Raw genomic sequence first — 16,680 nt, forward strand, 5'->3', positions numbered from 1 at the left:
CAAGAGCAAGGCCTCGGGTGTCTTAGGAGTCCTCTTTAGCATATCCAAGTCCTTCTAGAGGCCTCATATTTGCCTTTACCTCCCCCAACTCCATAGGACATAACCAGTCCTTCTTCACAACCCCAGGGCAACTCTTTCTGCCCAAGGGTCCTGTCCCTGTGCTTTAATAAAATCACCTTTTCACACCAAAGACGTCTTCAAGAATTTTTTTTCTTAGCTGATGGCTCAGGACTGTCTCCCACCCCAAAACCTCATAATTTAACACTGTAGCTTGGGTCTTTCATTAAGTTACCCAGTTTTTCTGGGTATCTCCCATGTATGCAAGAGATCTACATTTATCAAACTTCTGTATTTCTCCTGCTAATCTTTTATTATTGGGGTGAGGAGTGTTTTCAAGTAAGCACTAAAAGGAGGGAAAAATTATTTTTCCTCCCCTACAGTATCATATATTCAAGTTGACTAAATTCTTTTAAAGTTTTTTATTGAGAGAGAGAGAGAGAGAGACAGACAGACAGACAGACAGTGTGAGTGGGGGAGAGGCAGAGAGAGAAGGAGAGAGAATCCCAAGTGGGCTCCAATGCCACAAACCATGAGATCATGACCTGAGCTGAAATCCGAAATCACATGCTTAAAGGACTGAGCTGTCCAGGCACCCTGGAAGTTGACAAAATTCTTAAAATAATAATGAAGGCAGTCAGAAGTAACCCTTTCATGTCTACACAGAATGCAGGACTACATTTGCTATTGAAAGGGTGGGCCTACACCGGCCGACTCCATCTTGTTCTGTGTCCTTCACCTTGACCACACCTCCTCCCCTTGAGCCACCCCCTCCCCCACCTGCCTAACAGAACTCGGACCCTTCCCCAGCCAATCGGCTGAGGCCATAGCCATTACCTCACCAACTGCCCTTAGGGGACTTGGTGCTCCCCTTGAGCAACCCCCTCCCCCACCTGCCCAACGGAATTCAGACCCTTCCCCAGCCAATCACTGAGGCCATAGCTATTACCTCACCAACTGCCCCTAGGCCCCAATAAAACCTTTGGGCTTTGAAAACTGGCTCTCTCTCCCTGGTATCTCACCGCTGCGTCAGTGCAGGTAGGGGACTGAGCTCGAGCTAGCTCAAATAAAGGCTCTTTTGCTTTTACATCGGACTCGGCTCCCTGGCGGTCTTTGGGGATCACGAATTCTGGGCATAACACTATCAATTTCACTGGAGCTCAGGTTCCTATAGACCATTTATAGACATCATTATGGAATCACCTATTTTCCAATGAACATCAAGTTGAAAAGCAGATCAACACTTATGGTTCAAGTGAAACAAATAGTGGAGCATCTTTTTTTTTTTTAACTTTATTTATTTATTTTGAGAAAGACAGAGGGAACAAGTGGGAGAGGGCCAGAGAGAGAGGGAGAGAGAGAGAATCCCGAGCAGGCTCTGAACTGCTAACACAGAGCCTGACACAGGGATTGATCTCACAAAGCGTGAGATCATGATCTAAGCCAAACTCAGAGTCCGATGCTTAACTGACTGAGCCACCCAGGCACCCCTAAATGGTGGAGCATCTTAACATTTACACTGGCCAATTTCCATTTTTGATTGAACCAAATGGATTTTTCCATTCCTCCAGATAGTGCTGGCTAATTAAAAAGGCAAATCAGGTTCAACCAATTTTTTTTTCTTTTATGTAAATTCTAAAATGCGTTGCCCATTAGAACAGACTCTCAACCAGAAGGAGAAATGTTCTCTGCCTAATGAAGAACCAGGAACCCACCTACCCAGTCCATCCTCTATTGATTTAAATCATGTACTATGAGAAATGCAGAAGGCAGTTTTAAGGAATCCAGTCCAAGCCATCCCCCAACCAAGCCACATCCATCCTGGTTGTTTACCAAGTGTCCAGAGAAGAAGGCTATTAGTATTCCTGAGAGTCCACATCTTTTACTTAGGAGTTTTCTAGGATAGGTTGCATCCAAATCACCTAAAGAGCTTGGTGAAATGGGTGCTTGGGCTACACCCCCTCCCCGACTCACCCGACTCTGGTCTCTAGGACAGAGTCTAGTCTAGGCACCTCTGTAGCAAGTGTCTCCGATGATCAGCTTGTCAGTGGAAATCAATGCATAAGCTCTGAAGGCAGGCAGAGAAAGACAACAGGGAAAATCTGTATAGCCTTTGGGAGCAGTCAAAGACACAAGATTCAAGCAGCTCTTCTACAGGACTCATGTTCCTATAATTAACTGCTCTTGAGTTAGAATTATTCCAGAGTCCAAGTTACAAGAAACTCAAAAGGTGCTTAGTGCTAACCTTGAACCTAGGTCTCGGGGGGGGGGGGGGTGTCAAAGAGACAAAGCTAATTTTGGAGGCAGTGCAAGTGGGCATTGATGGAGAGAGGACATGAGGAGGCTTTGTAGGCTTGGGGGCTCAAAGGTTCACCGGAGCAAGAAAAGGGTTTGATGGCAGGCAGCAGTGTTTCTATTCTGGGTTCATTCAAGGAACTCGCTATGTGACCTTGGGCCTGTCACATTCCCTGAGCACTGCTGCCTCTCCATCTGTGAAATAAAGGCACCGGTGTCCGTCACACAGGACCTCCCAGGGTGGGGAAGATTAATGAGGCGAAGTTTGCAGAGTGTGTGGAAAGGCAGGCATCAAAGGGCAGCACGAAGCAAAGTAAATGGTGGCCAGCCCCACTCCTCCCCCCACACAAACACACTTCTTCTGCATTTGAAAAATAGTGTAAACTCCCTCTACTGCAAGTGACGTCTACAGACCAGCAGCAGCACCATCTGTGAGCTTGTCAGAAATGCAGAGTCTCAGGCTTCACCCCAGACCTGCTGACTCGGCACTCTGGGGTGGAGCCTGGTACCTCTGGTTTAACAGCCATCCAGGGGACGACGCTGAAGTTTCTAGCAATGTCTACTGGCAATATAGCCATGAGAAAGCCAGTAAGTCCTCAACTTATGTTCCAGTGTCAGGTGGAGGATAGAAAACAAACAAATAAGAATTCTGGAGAGTGCAACAGAGCACAGAGATCAAAGAAATGATAGCCGTATAGTATAATGGTTAAACCTACAGACTCCAGATTTATGTGTCCTAGGTTCAAACCCTAGTTTGGCCACTTACTAAGCATTTGGGGGAATGCCTTACCTTTCTGTTATTTTTCCATCATTTTTCTCATCTGTAAAATGGGGATAAAGAAAGATGTCTCTTTAGAGCAGAGGTCATCATACGTTACATTCATAAATCAACTAGATAGCTTGCTGAGATACAGGTTGCTAGATACAGATAGCTTGCTGTATACAGGATACAGGTATCCTGCTAGATACAGGAGTTCTGATCCAGTGGGTCAGGGTAGGACCTGAATTGGCATCTCCAACCAAGTCCCAGGTGATGCTAGTGCCACTGGTCTGCAGACCACAAGTGGAGTCACGTTTCTCTAGAGTAATAAGGCTTCCAAAACTTTAATGCCTGTTCAAATCACCTAGAGACCTCATTAAAATGAGGGAGAGAAAGAGAGAGAGAGATAGTGATAGAGAGACAGTGCAAGCAGGGTAGGGGCAGAGAGAGGGAGACAGAGAATCTGAAACAGACTCGAGGTTCTGAGCTGTCAGCACACAGCCTGGCGCAGGGTTCAAATTCATGAACTGTGAGATCATGACTTGAGCCAAAGTCAAACACTTAACCAACGGAGCCACCCGTTGGGATGCAGAATTTTCTCACAGGCCACTGTAGGGATAGAGAACTCACAAAGTAGCTTGCTCCACTCTGGAATCCAACATCTTTGGTAACACATTAACCAACTCTAGGCACAGCTCTGCAAAGAATATGAAGGGAATTAACAGTGGTAAAAGATTTTGAGAAAATGTTGTAATAGCTACATAAAACCCCCAAAATAAATTCTGAGAAAAAATTTAATAGAGCGCACATGATTCTAAAGAATACAAAAATGCATCTGGGTGAAATTTTTCAGTAAGATTTCTTTTTGTTTGTTTCATTTCGGTTTCCTTTCCTTTTCTTGGGGCAGAATTTTTCTCCTTCCCCCATGGAACAATTAAGCAGACCAATGCCCCTCTCCTGGGACTCTCCTCCACCAGGTTATAAATAACTTCAGCACAATAAACTAAGAGCATATATAAAAGTAATGACAAGGTCGTTTACCACCAACATGCCATTTTCTGTTTCTATGGCAACATGGAGTCAAAGGCAAATGACATACGATGATGTTTCCATTACACCCACCTCTGAAAGGGCCAGCCCTGGGCAGGCCAGCCATCTTGCCTATCTTCAAATTTTCCCAATAGGATGTGAGTGGCTGGGATCTGGAACTCAAGCTCCGGAAGCAGAAGGCAGAAGGTCTGGAGACCAAACTCTGCTTGGAGCCTGCTGGAGGGCACTGTGTGGGGACAACTCAACTCTCTAACTTTTGCGTCCCTCACTGTGAAAACTAGAGAGCCTAGGTAACAATCTCAAACTCAGGCAGGTCTTCAGTCTGCGCCCTGGCCACACTCAGTCTGGGACTTGCTCTGCTGTCTCACCTCACTGTCTTTTTTCTTTCTTTCTTTTCCAGTTTCAGAGGAGAAGCTCAGAGCAGGACTAATCAGAGGTAAAGTAAGGTGCTGGCTGGTTACCAGGCTCCTTGCAAAGGCAGAGACAAGCTCGTTAGAGATGTCTGCCTTCTGAAATGAATGGCAGATAGAAGTGCTTCCAATTGCTTCCAATTCTACCAGCCCTTCTCCTGGGTGCCTAAGAACCCGGAAGCAAGAGGAAAAGGGGAAAAGACAATTCTGGCACTGTCTAAATAGCCAGGGTCCAACCTTCCCCATAGAAAAGGCAAGGATATAATCTGTGGGAAGAATGAGGTGGCTGAGTTTCATAACATCACTCTTAGAAATGGCAGAGATGTTCTAAACAACTCCTACTTCACTTAGAAATCATCTGGACTTCACTTATTTATATACCTACTTTTTTAAACTCCTTTAATTTTTTTTTTTACTTTGAAAGGAATCCAGTCTGCTCCAGTTTATTTAAACCTCATTAAACCTGATTTGTTACTAACCTCTAATGATGAAGATAATGATATCTGATGTCAGATGGATAGAGAGATAGATGGAAGGAAGTAAGGAAAGACAGCAAGACAGCAAGAAAGAAATAGTGTGGGCAGGTGGGAAAGAAGAGAATACAAAAGAAAACAGAAGAGAAGAATACAAAGGAAAAGAAAAGAGAGAAAAGAAAAAAGAAAAGAAAAGAAAAGAAAAGAAAAGAAAAGAAAAAAGAAAAGATGAAATGCAACTAAACAGAAAAAACAGACAAGACTCTAACCATATGCACAAAGGTCTACTGGGTGTTTTGCTACAACACTATGAGGTTGATGCTATCATGATTTCCAGTTTGCAGATGAGGAAACTGAGATGTAGTGAGGGTAAGTAAGACACAGTGCCAATGACTGTAAACTGCTACAGCAGAGCCTGAAATGAAGTTAGAAGTGGCTTAACTCCACAGCTCTTAGCTATGACCTACCTGCTTCAAAAGTAGCTCTTTCTTTTATTTGCCCAAAAATAACTCCCTTAAAGGTTCAAATGGAATGCTTGCTAAGGTTGGTATTCTAGCATCTAGTATGCATGTCAGTTTCTCCCTTGGTAACTTTACAGTCTGATTAATTGTGCCTTTCTCTGTGAGTCCATGCAGTTTATGTTTTACATAGAAACTGCTCCCTCTCTAAGTGTTTCCTTGTTGCTGGGGAATACCAGCTGGGGTTAAAAGAAATGAAACAGATGATGGACCTCTCGTCAAAAATCACATCCCTAAAGCTCTCTCTCCCTCTGGAATGGTGATTCGGGGAATGATAAAATGAAAAGATGCTACCAAAGGGAAATGTCCGTTCTTTCTCATCTGTTGCAAACACATTCAGGGACTATCTGCCCCTCCAACAAAATTAAATATGACATTGGGACAAAGCTTCGGTCAAAACTAAAGGCAATACTGGGGTGAGTAATCTGGAGGATGACTGATTTAAAGAGCAAATTAAAAACCCTCTACAGAACATAAATTACCTAAAAGGGGGAATAGGGGAATGATTTCATCTTTTGGAAAAGCAAGCAGGGACAGGCAGAGGAGAGAAACCACCTCTGGAAGAACTCACAGAATTCAGAGTACCCTGTACCCTTTAGTTTTATGTATGATCACCATATCATCGAATTTTAACCACACGATACATGCATACCTTTGCTAAAAATATATACACAAGATTAAAGTTCCCTTCTATCACTACCCATAATTCCACCCTGCCCCCCAATTGGGAATTCCTGATTTATTGAGTATCCTTCCAGACCCTTACGCTACACATGAGCATGTATTATGCTTTCAATAGATAATTTTCTGCTATTTATTAAAATGAAATATGTTGTTCATTTTAATTGGTTTACAGTAAAATTCTAAACCACAAGGAGTTAAAACTCATTTGTTCACCTATAAAACACTCAGTGAAGATGTCAATGATGCCATCTTCTCAGGGGTAAGCAACCAGTTTACTTACAAATTGAAGAAACCAAAAGGTAACTTGTATTATGATGCAGTTATGTCCTGTCAAACATCATGCACTAGAAAGAGTCCATTTCTGAGAGTTATGTCATAGTTTTGTTACACACTGTCTTTCTTTAGTCTGACTGTGCCACAGACTAAATGAAACAAGAAAGAGAGCAAGATTAAGCCGTTCTTCCACATTGGCACTTAATGCTTTCATGACCTCAAACACTTGACTTGGCTGGTATCAGTTTCATCATCTTGAAAATGGGGATATTTCTAATACCTACTTTAGTGGGCTCTTGTGTTTACTTAATACTTTAGTGCCAGAGAGTACCTGGCACATGGTGAATAAATAGTAGCTGTTATTCTTATCATCATAAGTATGTATCCTCTCCTTAATATCAAGCCTATATTCCACTTTGGACTTCAGAGTAAAGAAAGGAGATAGAAAGAAGAAAGGGGAAATCAGGAAGGATTGCTAAGTACTCTGAAGTATGTCTTGAAGGAGAATGGATGGACAGATGGGATGGATGGATGGATGGATGGATGGAAGGATGGACAGACAGGTAGATGGATGGATGAATAGATGATGCATAGCTGAATAAGTGAATGAATGGATGGAGAGGAACCAGTAGCAAGAGCAAAACTATCTGCCATCAAAATACTAGAGCAGCATTTATTTAACAAATATTTACTGAATACCTACCATGTACTTAGTTGAGTACATGATAAAGTGGCAATAGACCACCTTACCCTATCAAAGAGAGGACAATCTCATAAAAACATTGGTTACAAATCTGGTGAGCTCTATAAAGGGAAATCAAAAAGTGTGATGAGAGATTATGACAGACCTCATTTAAATGGGGAGGGTAAAGCACAGAAGGTGCATTTAAAGACCTAATCGATCCTAAGAACTAATAAGGAGGAAAGTAAGAAAACCCTTCCAGGCTACGGAAAGAAAGTGCAGAGGCCCAGGAGGAAGAGACATCTGTTTGACACCTTGTGAGACCTGGTGACAGAGAGTGGCAGAGGCTACCTGGGTCATGACAGAGCCAAGTAAAGAGTTTAGTTTTTATTCTCAGAGAAGCAGGATAGGGAAGTGAATGACCATGTCCCCCTTCTCTTCTTCTATGCTTCCATTCCTCTCTCCAACACAGAATCTCATTTGTAGGACTTCAGGGACCTCACAATGGGAAAATAAAGAAAAAGGACTGAGTCATTCGGTGGTTTGTTCATGGAACTACGGGGCCCTAGAGCTAATTCAACATGTTAGGTTATCAAAAGAACAGTAAACCCTGTCTTCAGGGGTGTGTTCACAATGTGAAGCATAAAGGTCAATATGGTAACTTAATGCTTCAGACTTCTGAAACAAAACTCATTGATTGATGAAGTAATTGGAATGTTAGGCTCTGTACTGCCATTAATCATTAACTTTTGTCCAAGATTTACCTTTTAATAAGGGCTGACTTTGAAGCCAAACACATCAGGGCTCAAATCCCTCTTCTGATCCTCACTAGCTGTGTGACTTTAACCTACCTATGAGGCTGTTTCTTCATTCAGGAGTAGAGATGACAGTGTATGATCTGCAGGAGAATGGCCTCCTAAAGATGACAATGTCCTAAATTCCCAAAACCTGTGAATATGTTACCTTAACAGGGAAATGGAGAATTAAGGTAGTAGATGAAATTAAGTTTACTAATCAGCTGACTTTATTATATGGAGTATATTCTGCACTGGATTACCCTGGTGGACCCAATGTAGTCACAAGAGTCCCTAAATGTGGAAGAGAGGGGCAAAACAGTCAGTGTTGGAGAGATGTGATCTGAGGACTCAACCAACCATCAATGGCTTTGAAGGGGCCATGATTCTAGGAATACAAGAAGCCTGTGGGATCTGAAAAAGGCACAGGAATGGACCCTATCCAAAGCCTCCAAAAGGAACACAGCCCTGCCTACCCCTTGACTTTTACCTAGTAAAACCTATTTAGGACTTAGGACCTCCAGAATGGTTATATAATAAATTTGTATTCTTTTAAGCCAAAAAGTGGTAATCAGTTACAGCAGCAACAGGAAATTAATTCACAATCTATGCCTCTGTAAATTCTGAAAAGGATTAAATGAGCTGATTTATGGAAAGTGGATGGTGCCTTACTTAGAAAGGAATCAACATGGTTTTCTTTCATTTCTATAAACTGCCAAATTTGATGTTGGCAAGGTTTTCACCTACGTTTCCAGTGATTTACCTCTCCCTACATCCACATCCTCAAGGGACTCATCCCCTAAGAACATATACCTCACTCAGTCTTGAGATTATTAATGATTAATAATCATTAATGAAGCTAGAGACCCTCCCAAGAAATATTGGCATTTCAAAGCCAAGTACACGGAGTCACTCTGCTTAAAATCTCTGTGATTGTTCAAGGTATCCAAGAGATTTCAATCTGGGATTTACAGTGCCTTCCAGCATCCACTCGGTCCCAACTTCTGCCCCCTCTGTTCCTACCATTCCCCATAGACCCTCCATCTAAGTGCTGGTCATCTCAATGACTACATTTCTTAAATGTATCCAAATCCCTCATGCCTTTGGGCCTCTGAATGTATTATTCCCTCTGCCCAGAGCAGATGTCTCCCTGATGCATTTGTTCATCGATCCAAGTCCTATACCGTCTTTAGGACTCAGCTCCATCATTACAAAGAGCTTAATGATGCACTACTCAAACGAATCAGGATCTACCTCCTTTGTTCTCCTATAGCACAGAATCCATGCCTCAATTTTAGCAATTCTCATACTGTATTACAACTCATTACCTGATGTTTTCTTCCAGTCATTAGTTCTTAATGTCTTTTTAGAATCATGGAGCATTTTGAGGGTCTGAAGAATGAGATCCCATCTTCAGGAAACTATACACACACAGGTTTTATATAATATACATAGTTTACAAATAATCTCAGGGAGTTCATGGATCCCCAAAAAGACTTGAGCATTAAAAATGCATTAAAATATGAATGCGCTGAGGAAAAAAAAAATTCAATCTAGTTCATCTCTTTGTCCCCAGCATGTAACACATAGCCTAGCAAAGACTTGGTACCCAATATTTAATATTTAATTTGTATGTTTATATATCATTGGAAAGACTCATCTGGAGAATTTTTCCTAATAATAGACCAATGAAGATTACAAAACCTCATCAGAGAACAAGATTAATCACACTTCTCTGGCTAAGCACACCGGTGTGACAAAAAGGCATCTGTGAAAAATACCCTTATTGACAACATGTTCCATATTGTTCAGTAGTTTCAGAAATGTTCCTAAGAAAAACAGGTAGGATCCATCTGATGCAACCAGGCTGAAAACAAAAATGAAAACGAAAACAAAACCAAAACCATTAACTAGGAGATAAATTTTCTGGTAGAATAAATCAAAGGATTAGGCTCTTCCATCCCTATTACAGATGATGAGGTTGAGTTAATAAGACCGTGCACTCCTTCTCTGTGAAATTCACCTAGATAAAGGTTTGCTGTAGTTGATCCAGGGATTGTAAAAATATGCTTGTGTTAGAGCAGAAGTTCAATGCAGACACACACACACACACACACACACACACACACAAAACTCTCTTTTTACATGGCAACAACCTAAATATGCATCAGAGGGATTTACTTGATTATTCGACATTAATACAATGGAACACTATGTAGGTACTTAAAATATTACATTTTAGAAGGACATTTAATGGCATGAAGAAATGTTCACATGCTCTTAAGACAAAGCAGCTTGCAGTGATCCTAAATTTTCAGGTATGTATGTACCTGAAAAAAGGGAAAAAAGGGAAAGAAGTCTAGAAAATGTTAGCAGTGGTTATCTATGCATGTTGAAACAGCTGATTCTGAACATCTTTTATCAGGCCTATATTTACCTATCCATATATTCATACATATAATATTTACATTATGTATATGTAAACATGGATATTTAATCAGGACTTTTAAATTAAAAGCTTGCCTGTGTGTGTATGTTCATATGCACAAGAATATGGATGGGTGGACCATGTTTTAATTCCTGCCTAAGGAAAAGCTTTTTCATTGGACTTAAATTTCCCTAAAATTGTGCCACTTTTCACATGGCAGCCGTTCCAAAGTCCTAACACCTAGGGAGAGTCAATCTATCCTCATAAATCTAGCCTTTCATCTCATAATCTAAATTTGGTGACAGAAATTGGATTTCTGTCAGATTTGCCTCTCTTCCTGTTGGGGCATTTTGGACATCTACGTTTTTTTCTCTGCTCACTCACTGTGTACCTGCCTGGAACTAGAAAGGCTCCTCTTGCATGGTTTGTCACTTCCTGGTCTTCCTGGTCTGGGTCTTCCTGGCTATCAGACCTGGTATTTCCATGAACATCAGGAAGGCTTTAATGAGGAAAGGCGTTAAGCCAGAATGAATGATGATCCATTGTCTCTTTTGTGTTACATTCAACTGAACGGTGCTTTAGAGACGAGGACTCAAATTGAGCATTATTCAGTTTAACTTAATAAATATCTGCTGCATATCTCTTTTGTGAAAGATGATGGAATGGATTTAGACAGGTATTTAGGTCCAACACAAAAAGATGGAGCTCTTTACAACTCTGTTTCTTTTACTGGGAAAGAGTAAGTGATCTCCCCGATACGTACTGAGATATAATGAAAATGAAACCTCGCCCCAAGTATCTTTACATCCGGACAAGTGAGTAGGGCTCTATCCCATGTCAGGTACTAAATAAAGATGCTACATTCACTCTGGTTTATGTTTCAGCAGAAATCCAAAGAACACTAAGTGTTGAGGGAACTGGGACGCCATTGTTGGAAGCACTATCAGATGGAAGAAGAAAAAAGAGCTCACCACCTATTCCTCTGCAGAGTACCTACCCTCAGGGCTGATCAAACACTCAATAGAATACGTCTGGGCAGCAGAACACTCGTGAAAAATCTGAAGTACGAGATATATAGGGCTGGGTGTGGAATAAATAACAAAACACTTAAAAGACACTTAGCACAGCAAATGGCATAGAGTAGCTCACTTCCAAACGATCAATTTCAAAATTCAAATCCAATAAATGTGTTCATTGTAAGAGTCAGTGCTTGTATCGTACAAAAAATTAGACGGGAGGTCAGAGAATGTGTTGGTCAAGGCGACTTATGTTGGGAAAGGGAGAGTTTAAGATCTACTGTATTCAACACCCCTTCATACACAGACACTCTCATGCCACTGCTTTTGTTGCCTGTCTTCACGTAGTCTGCTGGAATGTACCAAAGATGCCATAAAACCTAGTTACAGTTTGAAAGTTAGATTACTGACCAAAGATTCATATCAGCTAAATGGGCAGCAGGTCTCCCAGTAGGAGAGGTTCTGGATCTGATGATGATGGGGGAAGAATATGGGCAGAAAGTGGCAATAAGCTCTTTGAAGGAAATATTCACTATCCTCACCCAGCCCCTAGCATTGTGCCTGAAAACATATTTGAATGAGTGAGGGAAAGAAGCAAGCAAGCTGGGAAAAGAAGTGAATTCTGACAAGTTGGGGAAAAGGAAACCACTTCTGCAAATGAATTCTGATCACTATCGACAAGAAACATAGCAGAGACTGAGATACCATCTCAGAGTAGTTATCTGGCCATTAGCCACTTCAAGTCAAATAAATAGTTCAAGGTCAACATGAATGAGTCACTCAGAGTCTCAGACTCTTCCCTCTGTGGAATCCCCAGGAGTGTAATGCTTCCCCTGTGCAGAGGTGGCCCCTCTGTGGTAGCCTGAAATGTCTGCCCTTAGCTCCTAACCAAGTAATAATCCAGATAAATGATCCCGGAAATAGAGTGAGAACAGGCTTACTTTGCCTCTGTGTCACTAAATTTTTTTAGAAAGGGTCCTTGTCCTTTGAAGGCTAAAAGACTCTGAAATTAGAATAATAGGGAGGGTTACAGAACACTGTAAATTTCGGAGCACTGTGTAAAAATACTGACATATTATCTCAATCACTCCTCAGAACACCCTCAAGAGGGAGGTGTTATTATTAGCCCCATTTACAGATGGAAAAATTCAGGCCCAGAGGATTAATTAACTTGTCCAAGGTCAGAAGGTATCAAGCTGTAAAACTAGGACATCTTAGCCTTTATACTCTACTGAACTTCTGCTCTTTTTCTAAAATTTGACACAATTTTTGAACAAAGAAGTCAAAAGGAAAATGCCCCAGGCTCCCATGGGAGACTTCCTCTTGACCCACCCTCCAAATAAATTCTCAGGTTTCCAATGAGTCAATTCTGCGTAAACAATGACAGCATCCACACAGGTGAGAGAGGAAAGGTAGACGGGTGGAGAGGGTTTAGAGTTCAGGATCCAGACCAAAGAGGGGAAGAAAGCAAAAACCAACACTTAGTTGAAAAAAAAATTAAATTCAAACAGACTCTCTAGGGACCAGTAAATGAACCTCTGAATCTTCACAAATGACTATGGCAACAACAGATATGGAACATTCCAAATTATCATAAAAGTATTTCCCTGTGTGTCTGTCTCCCCTCTTGAGAACAGTGGATTGGGTAAATATAATCACCAGCAACACTGGCTGACCTGCAAAGTAAGATTGCTACGTGCCAGGTCTGTGCTAAGCATATCGTATACCATCCATGGGATTTGGGCTATTGGGCCCAAGTGCATGATCTTGAATTAACCTTCTTAGATCCAGCTCTGTAGGGTAGACCCTGCTGGTTGCCAACAAAGCAGCCACCCCTCAGGGCATTCTTTGTTCCTGGCTCAGACCCTGTTCTATTTGACTTATCACTCTCTCTGTGCTCAGAGAAGACAGCCCCTTCCCAGAAAGTCACTTTTGATTAACTGAAGCACAGGTCATTCCATCCCCATGGCCAGTGATTGGCTAAGGCACCAACATGTGATGCAAACCTGGCCAATGGCATTAAGGGGACATGTGCTGAGGGCTCCTGGGAGAGGTTTTCCCTCTGATTTAAAGGTGAGGAAAAAAGTGTCTGTGCTGTCGTTGGATATGAAGGTATGAGGACACGATGCCCGAGACTGTGGTAGCCATCTTGCACAGTGAGGGGATCAGTCTGAGGGCCTCTAGGCTGAGGATGGGGAGGTGAGAAGATGTAAATCACCTGGGATTGTTGGTGAAATCACTGCACTGCTTAAATTAAGCAATTGGGAAGCCATCCATTTGTCTCCCAGAATCATTATGAGAAATAAAAACTCCTTTATAAGAGAAGCCTTACAGTGAGTTCTGCTGGGTGCAGCTCAAAAAAAAAAAAAAAAACAAAACTAACAACAAAACTCCCAGCAGATATTATGCTTAACTTTGTACGCATTACTTCATCTTTTGAAGTTTTACTTTGATATTTACAAAATGGGGATGATCACAGAACATAGTCCGTAGGAAGATTGTGAAAATTAGAAAGAGGACAGCAGTACTGTGTTTAAATATGTCAACATTAGTAAGTGAACAAAAGATGATACTGTAACGATCTCTTGCTTCTCATGCAACCTCTGAATCAGGAACTCCTGTAATTCCCCTTTCCCATTGTACAGATTTAGAGACTATGGTTTAGAGGGTTTAGGTAACTCATTCAATTCACACACCTGGCAAGAGTTAAAGCTCCCATTCAAAGCCATGGTCTGACTCCAGAACTCAAATATTAACCACTTATGATGTGGCTGTACACTCTCCTTCCCGGCAACCCCAGCAGCTAGTGGAGGGCCTGGAGCAAGCAGGCACTCAGAGTGTTTGGTGAACTGAACATAACTCCAGGGCCCAAATGCAAGGACCAGAACCCTATAGCCACAAAGCTTAGCTGCAAGTAGCTACCGGGAGAGAGAGCTTCAGAGTTTCCCACTTCCTTCTTTTCCCTTAACCCTGGAATGCCTTCTTCCTCATTTAGCTCAGCTTTAATTTAAAAGCCAGTTTCATAGATCAGCCAACTTCACATGAAATCAGGAACCAACGTTCAAGCTCACAGGACGCTCTTTGCCGCAGTTATTTTAAGAACTACCCTGAGTGGAAAACCAGCTGTTCCCATTCAAAAGCAACAGGGGGCAGCAGAGAGCAGCAAACTGCTTGGTCTCTAAAATGCTTTTTAAAAAGGGGAAGCAAAAAAAAAAAAAAAAAAAAAAAAACAACCTTCATCTTCCGCCCAGAAGCAACCCAGCGTAAAAATATCCCAGGTCAAACCTACCTGACACAATGGCTAGGTAAATTCACATTTCCAGTCTTTGACAGAAAAAATAGTAACAGAGACCTGAATTCCTGAATGCTTTCCTGACCATTATAGGTTTTGGGAACCAGCCCCACTTGTCTTAGGAAACACTGTCCAACCAGGAATAATCTTGGATGAGCTGAAAAGGGGTAGGCGCCTTTAACCCGAACAAACTCACCTTGTTAAATTTTAATTTCATTTAGGATTTAAATCTGTCCTGGGAACAGCCGTCATCGGTCTGCCAAAGTGTATCTGAAAGATGCCTAGGAGAAGTTCTTGGTCTATTTTTAAATACCCAGGGCAAAGGGACACTATGCTCCACATTCATTTAAAAATCCGGTTTCTTAGGTCACTCGTCTTTACAGGATGCTAGGAAAGTAAATACAATTCTCCTCTGAGCGGCTTCAAGCTACCTCAAGTGCCCTCCTAATGGGCATTATTGGGATTTGGATTTGTAGTTCCTGGTGCCTCCACATGGAGGAAATAATTTTTGATTATCTCCTCCTCTACTTTTAAATTAATAGACTAGTGTTAAAAAGGAGAATGGGCAACATTCTCACATGAGGGCACCAACATATCACCAGCAGTCGATAGCAATGGCCAGGTGCCAAAGTCCATTTGGAACCCTCCACACATGTTGCCCTAAAACTCTGACATTCCTTTACAGTGTTTCCCTTGTTTTTTGTATTTAATAAAGAGGAGAGAAAATCCTTAAAAAAAAAAAAAAGTATTCCTGTTCATAAACTATTTTCTGACCCAGCCTGGTCAGCTTTATTTGCTGTTTTTTCACAAAGAATGTTTTATTTTTTCCTATACAGTATTTGTCTCTGTTTCAATTTAGCATTCATTATGCATTTCTTTAGTCAATGTCTCTCCTCTCTTCTAGACTACAGATCCCAGGGGATCATACCTGTTTTGTTCACAAGAGCACACAGTCCAATGCTTGGCACATGGCAGAAATTCTCCACAAATGCACCAAGTGTTCCCAGTGGTTTGGGGGAGGTGTCACCCACTGGTTATGTTAGGCTAGGGTGGGAGCCCTACAGGTAAGAGCCACTCCAGATTCTAGGATTCATGTGAAGCAGGAGATGATGGTGTTAACTTAGCACCCTTACATATTAGATGACCCACACAAGATCACAATTACCAGTTCTGTGGGATGATGTAGGAGAAAGTGATGGGGCAGAGCCAAGAAAAGGCCTGCACCTCCCCTCCCCCCGCCTCACATCTCCCCTTCCAGCACAGACCACAGTGGAAATATCCCGTGTTGCTCCTCTGTGATATCCCCCTACACGTCGGAAAACACATGCCTGTCCCCTTCCTTAATAGCATTACCAGACTTAGGCTTGCTCCAGGAATTTAGGAGGACTGTTATACGGTGTTAAGCTTCAATCACACTTGGTTTAAGACTCCAGAACAGGATTTTAAAAGCCAATCCAAGTTATACGAACATTCTAAGTTAATTCTCAATGGGCTAGACACTCAGTATTTTGTATTGGAAGGAAGTCTTGAAATGTTACAATGAATATACAATTTTAAAAGGACTTTTACACCAGGTCATTAAATGTATAATAAAAACGTATATAACAAGTGCTATCTATGGAAGGATAAATTCAACAAGATCTGGGATGATGGGATTGATAACGTCCTCACCACATTAACATGATCTACTGTGCACAGTTTTTAGATGGGCCCTGTCAGCCACAGGGATATAGAGCTTCTCAGAGAGCAGCAACCTGAAGACCCAGAAATGCCAGAATGATACAAAAGTAGGAAAAGAATGACAGACCAAGGCAAGCCCTGGAGAATAAAACAACACCAACAGCAAGCATCTGTGGTATACTTACTATATGGCAGGCACTGCTACAACTGCTTTGCCTACATTATCTCAGTACCCTCACAGTAATGCAAGGAGAGAGGCACTAATACA

The 16,680-nt window shown here is 41.8% G+C and overlaps 1 protein-coding gene across 10 annotated transcripts in view; it reads right to left on the reverse strand.

Annotated features, from left to right (window-relative positions):
- Positions 1–16,680, reverse strand: part of RBFOX1 (RNA binding fox-1 homolog 1) — a 1,530,248-nt gene that overhangs the window by 1,394,900 nt on the left and 118,668 nt on the right. For 7 of the 10 annotated variants that reach the window (XM_042971117.1, XM_042971116.1, XM_042971113.1 and 4 more), the window contains exons 3-4: positions 3,743–3,809; positions 3,143–3,173 (exon numbers count right to left, since the gene is read on the reverse strand). The exons of the other annotated variants lie outside the window; for them this stretch is intronic. In XM_042971117.1, the coding sequence (XP_042827051.1) occupies positions 3,143–3,173; positions 3,743–3,788 (77 nt within the window). In that variant the 5' untranslated portion in view covers positions 3,789–3,809. The remainder of the gene's footprint in view (positions 1–3,142; positions 3,174–3,742; positions 3,810–16,680) is intronic. 10 annotated transcript variants of the gene reach the window in all.

Source organism: Panthera tigris, chromosome E3 (genome assembly GCF_018350195.1).
Source record: "Panthera tigris isolate Pti1 chromosome E3, P.tigris_Pti1_mat1.1, whole genome shotgun sequence".
Classification (NCBI taxonomy): Eukaryota; Metazoa; Chordata; class Mammalia; order Carnivora; family Felidae; genus Panthera; species Panthera tigris.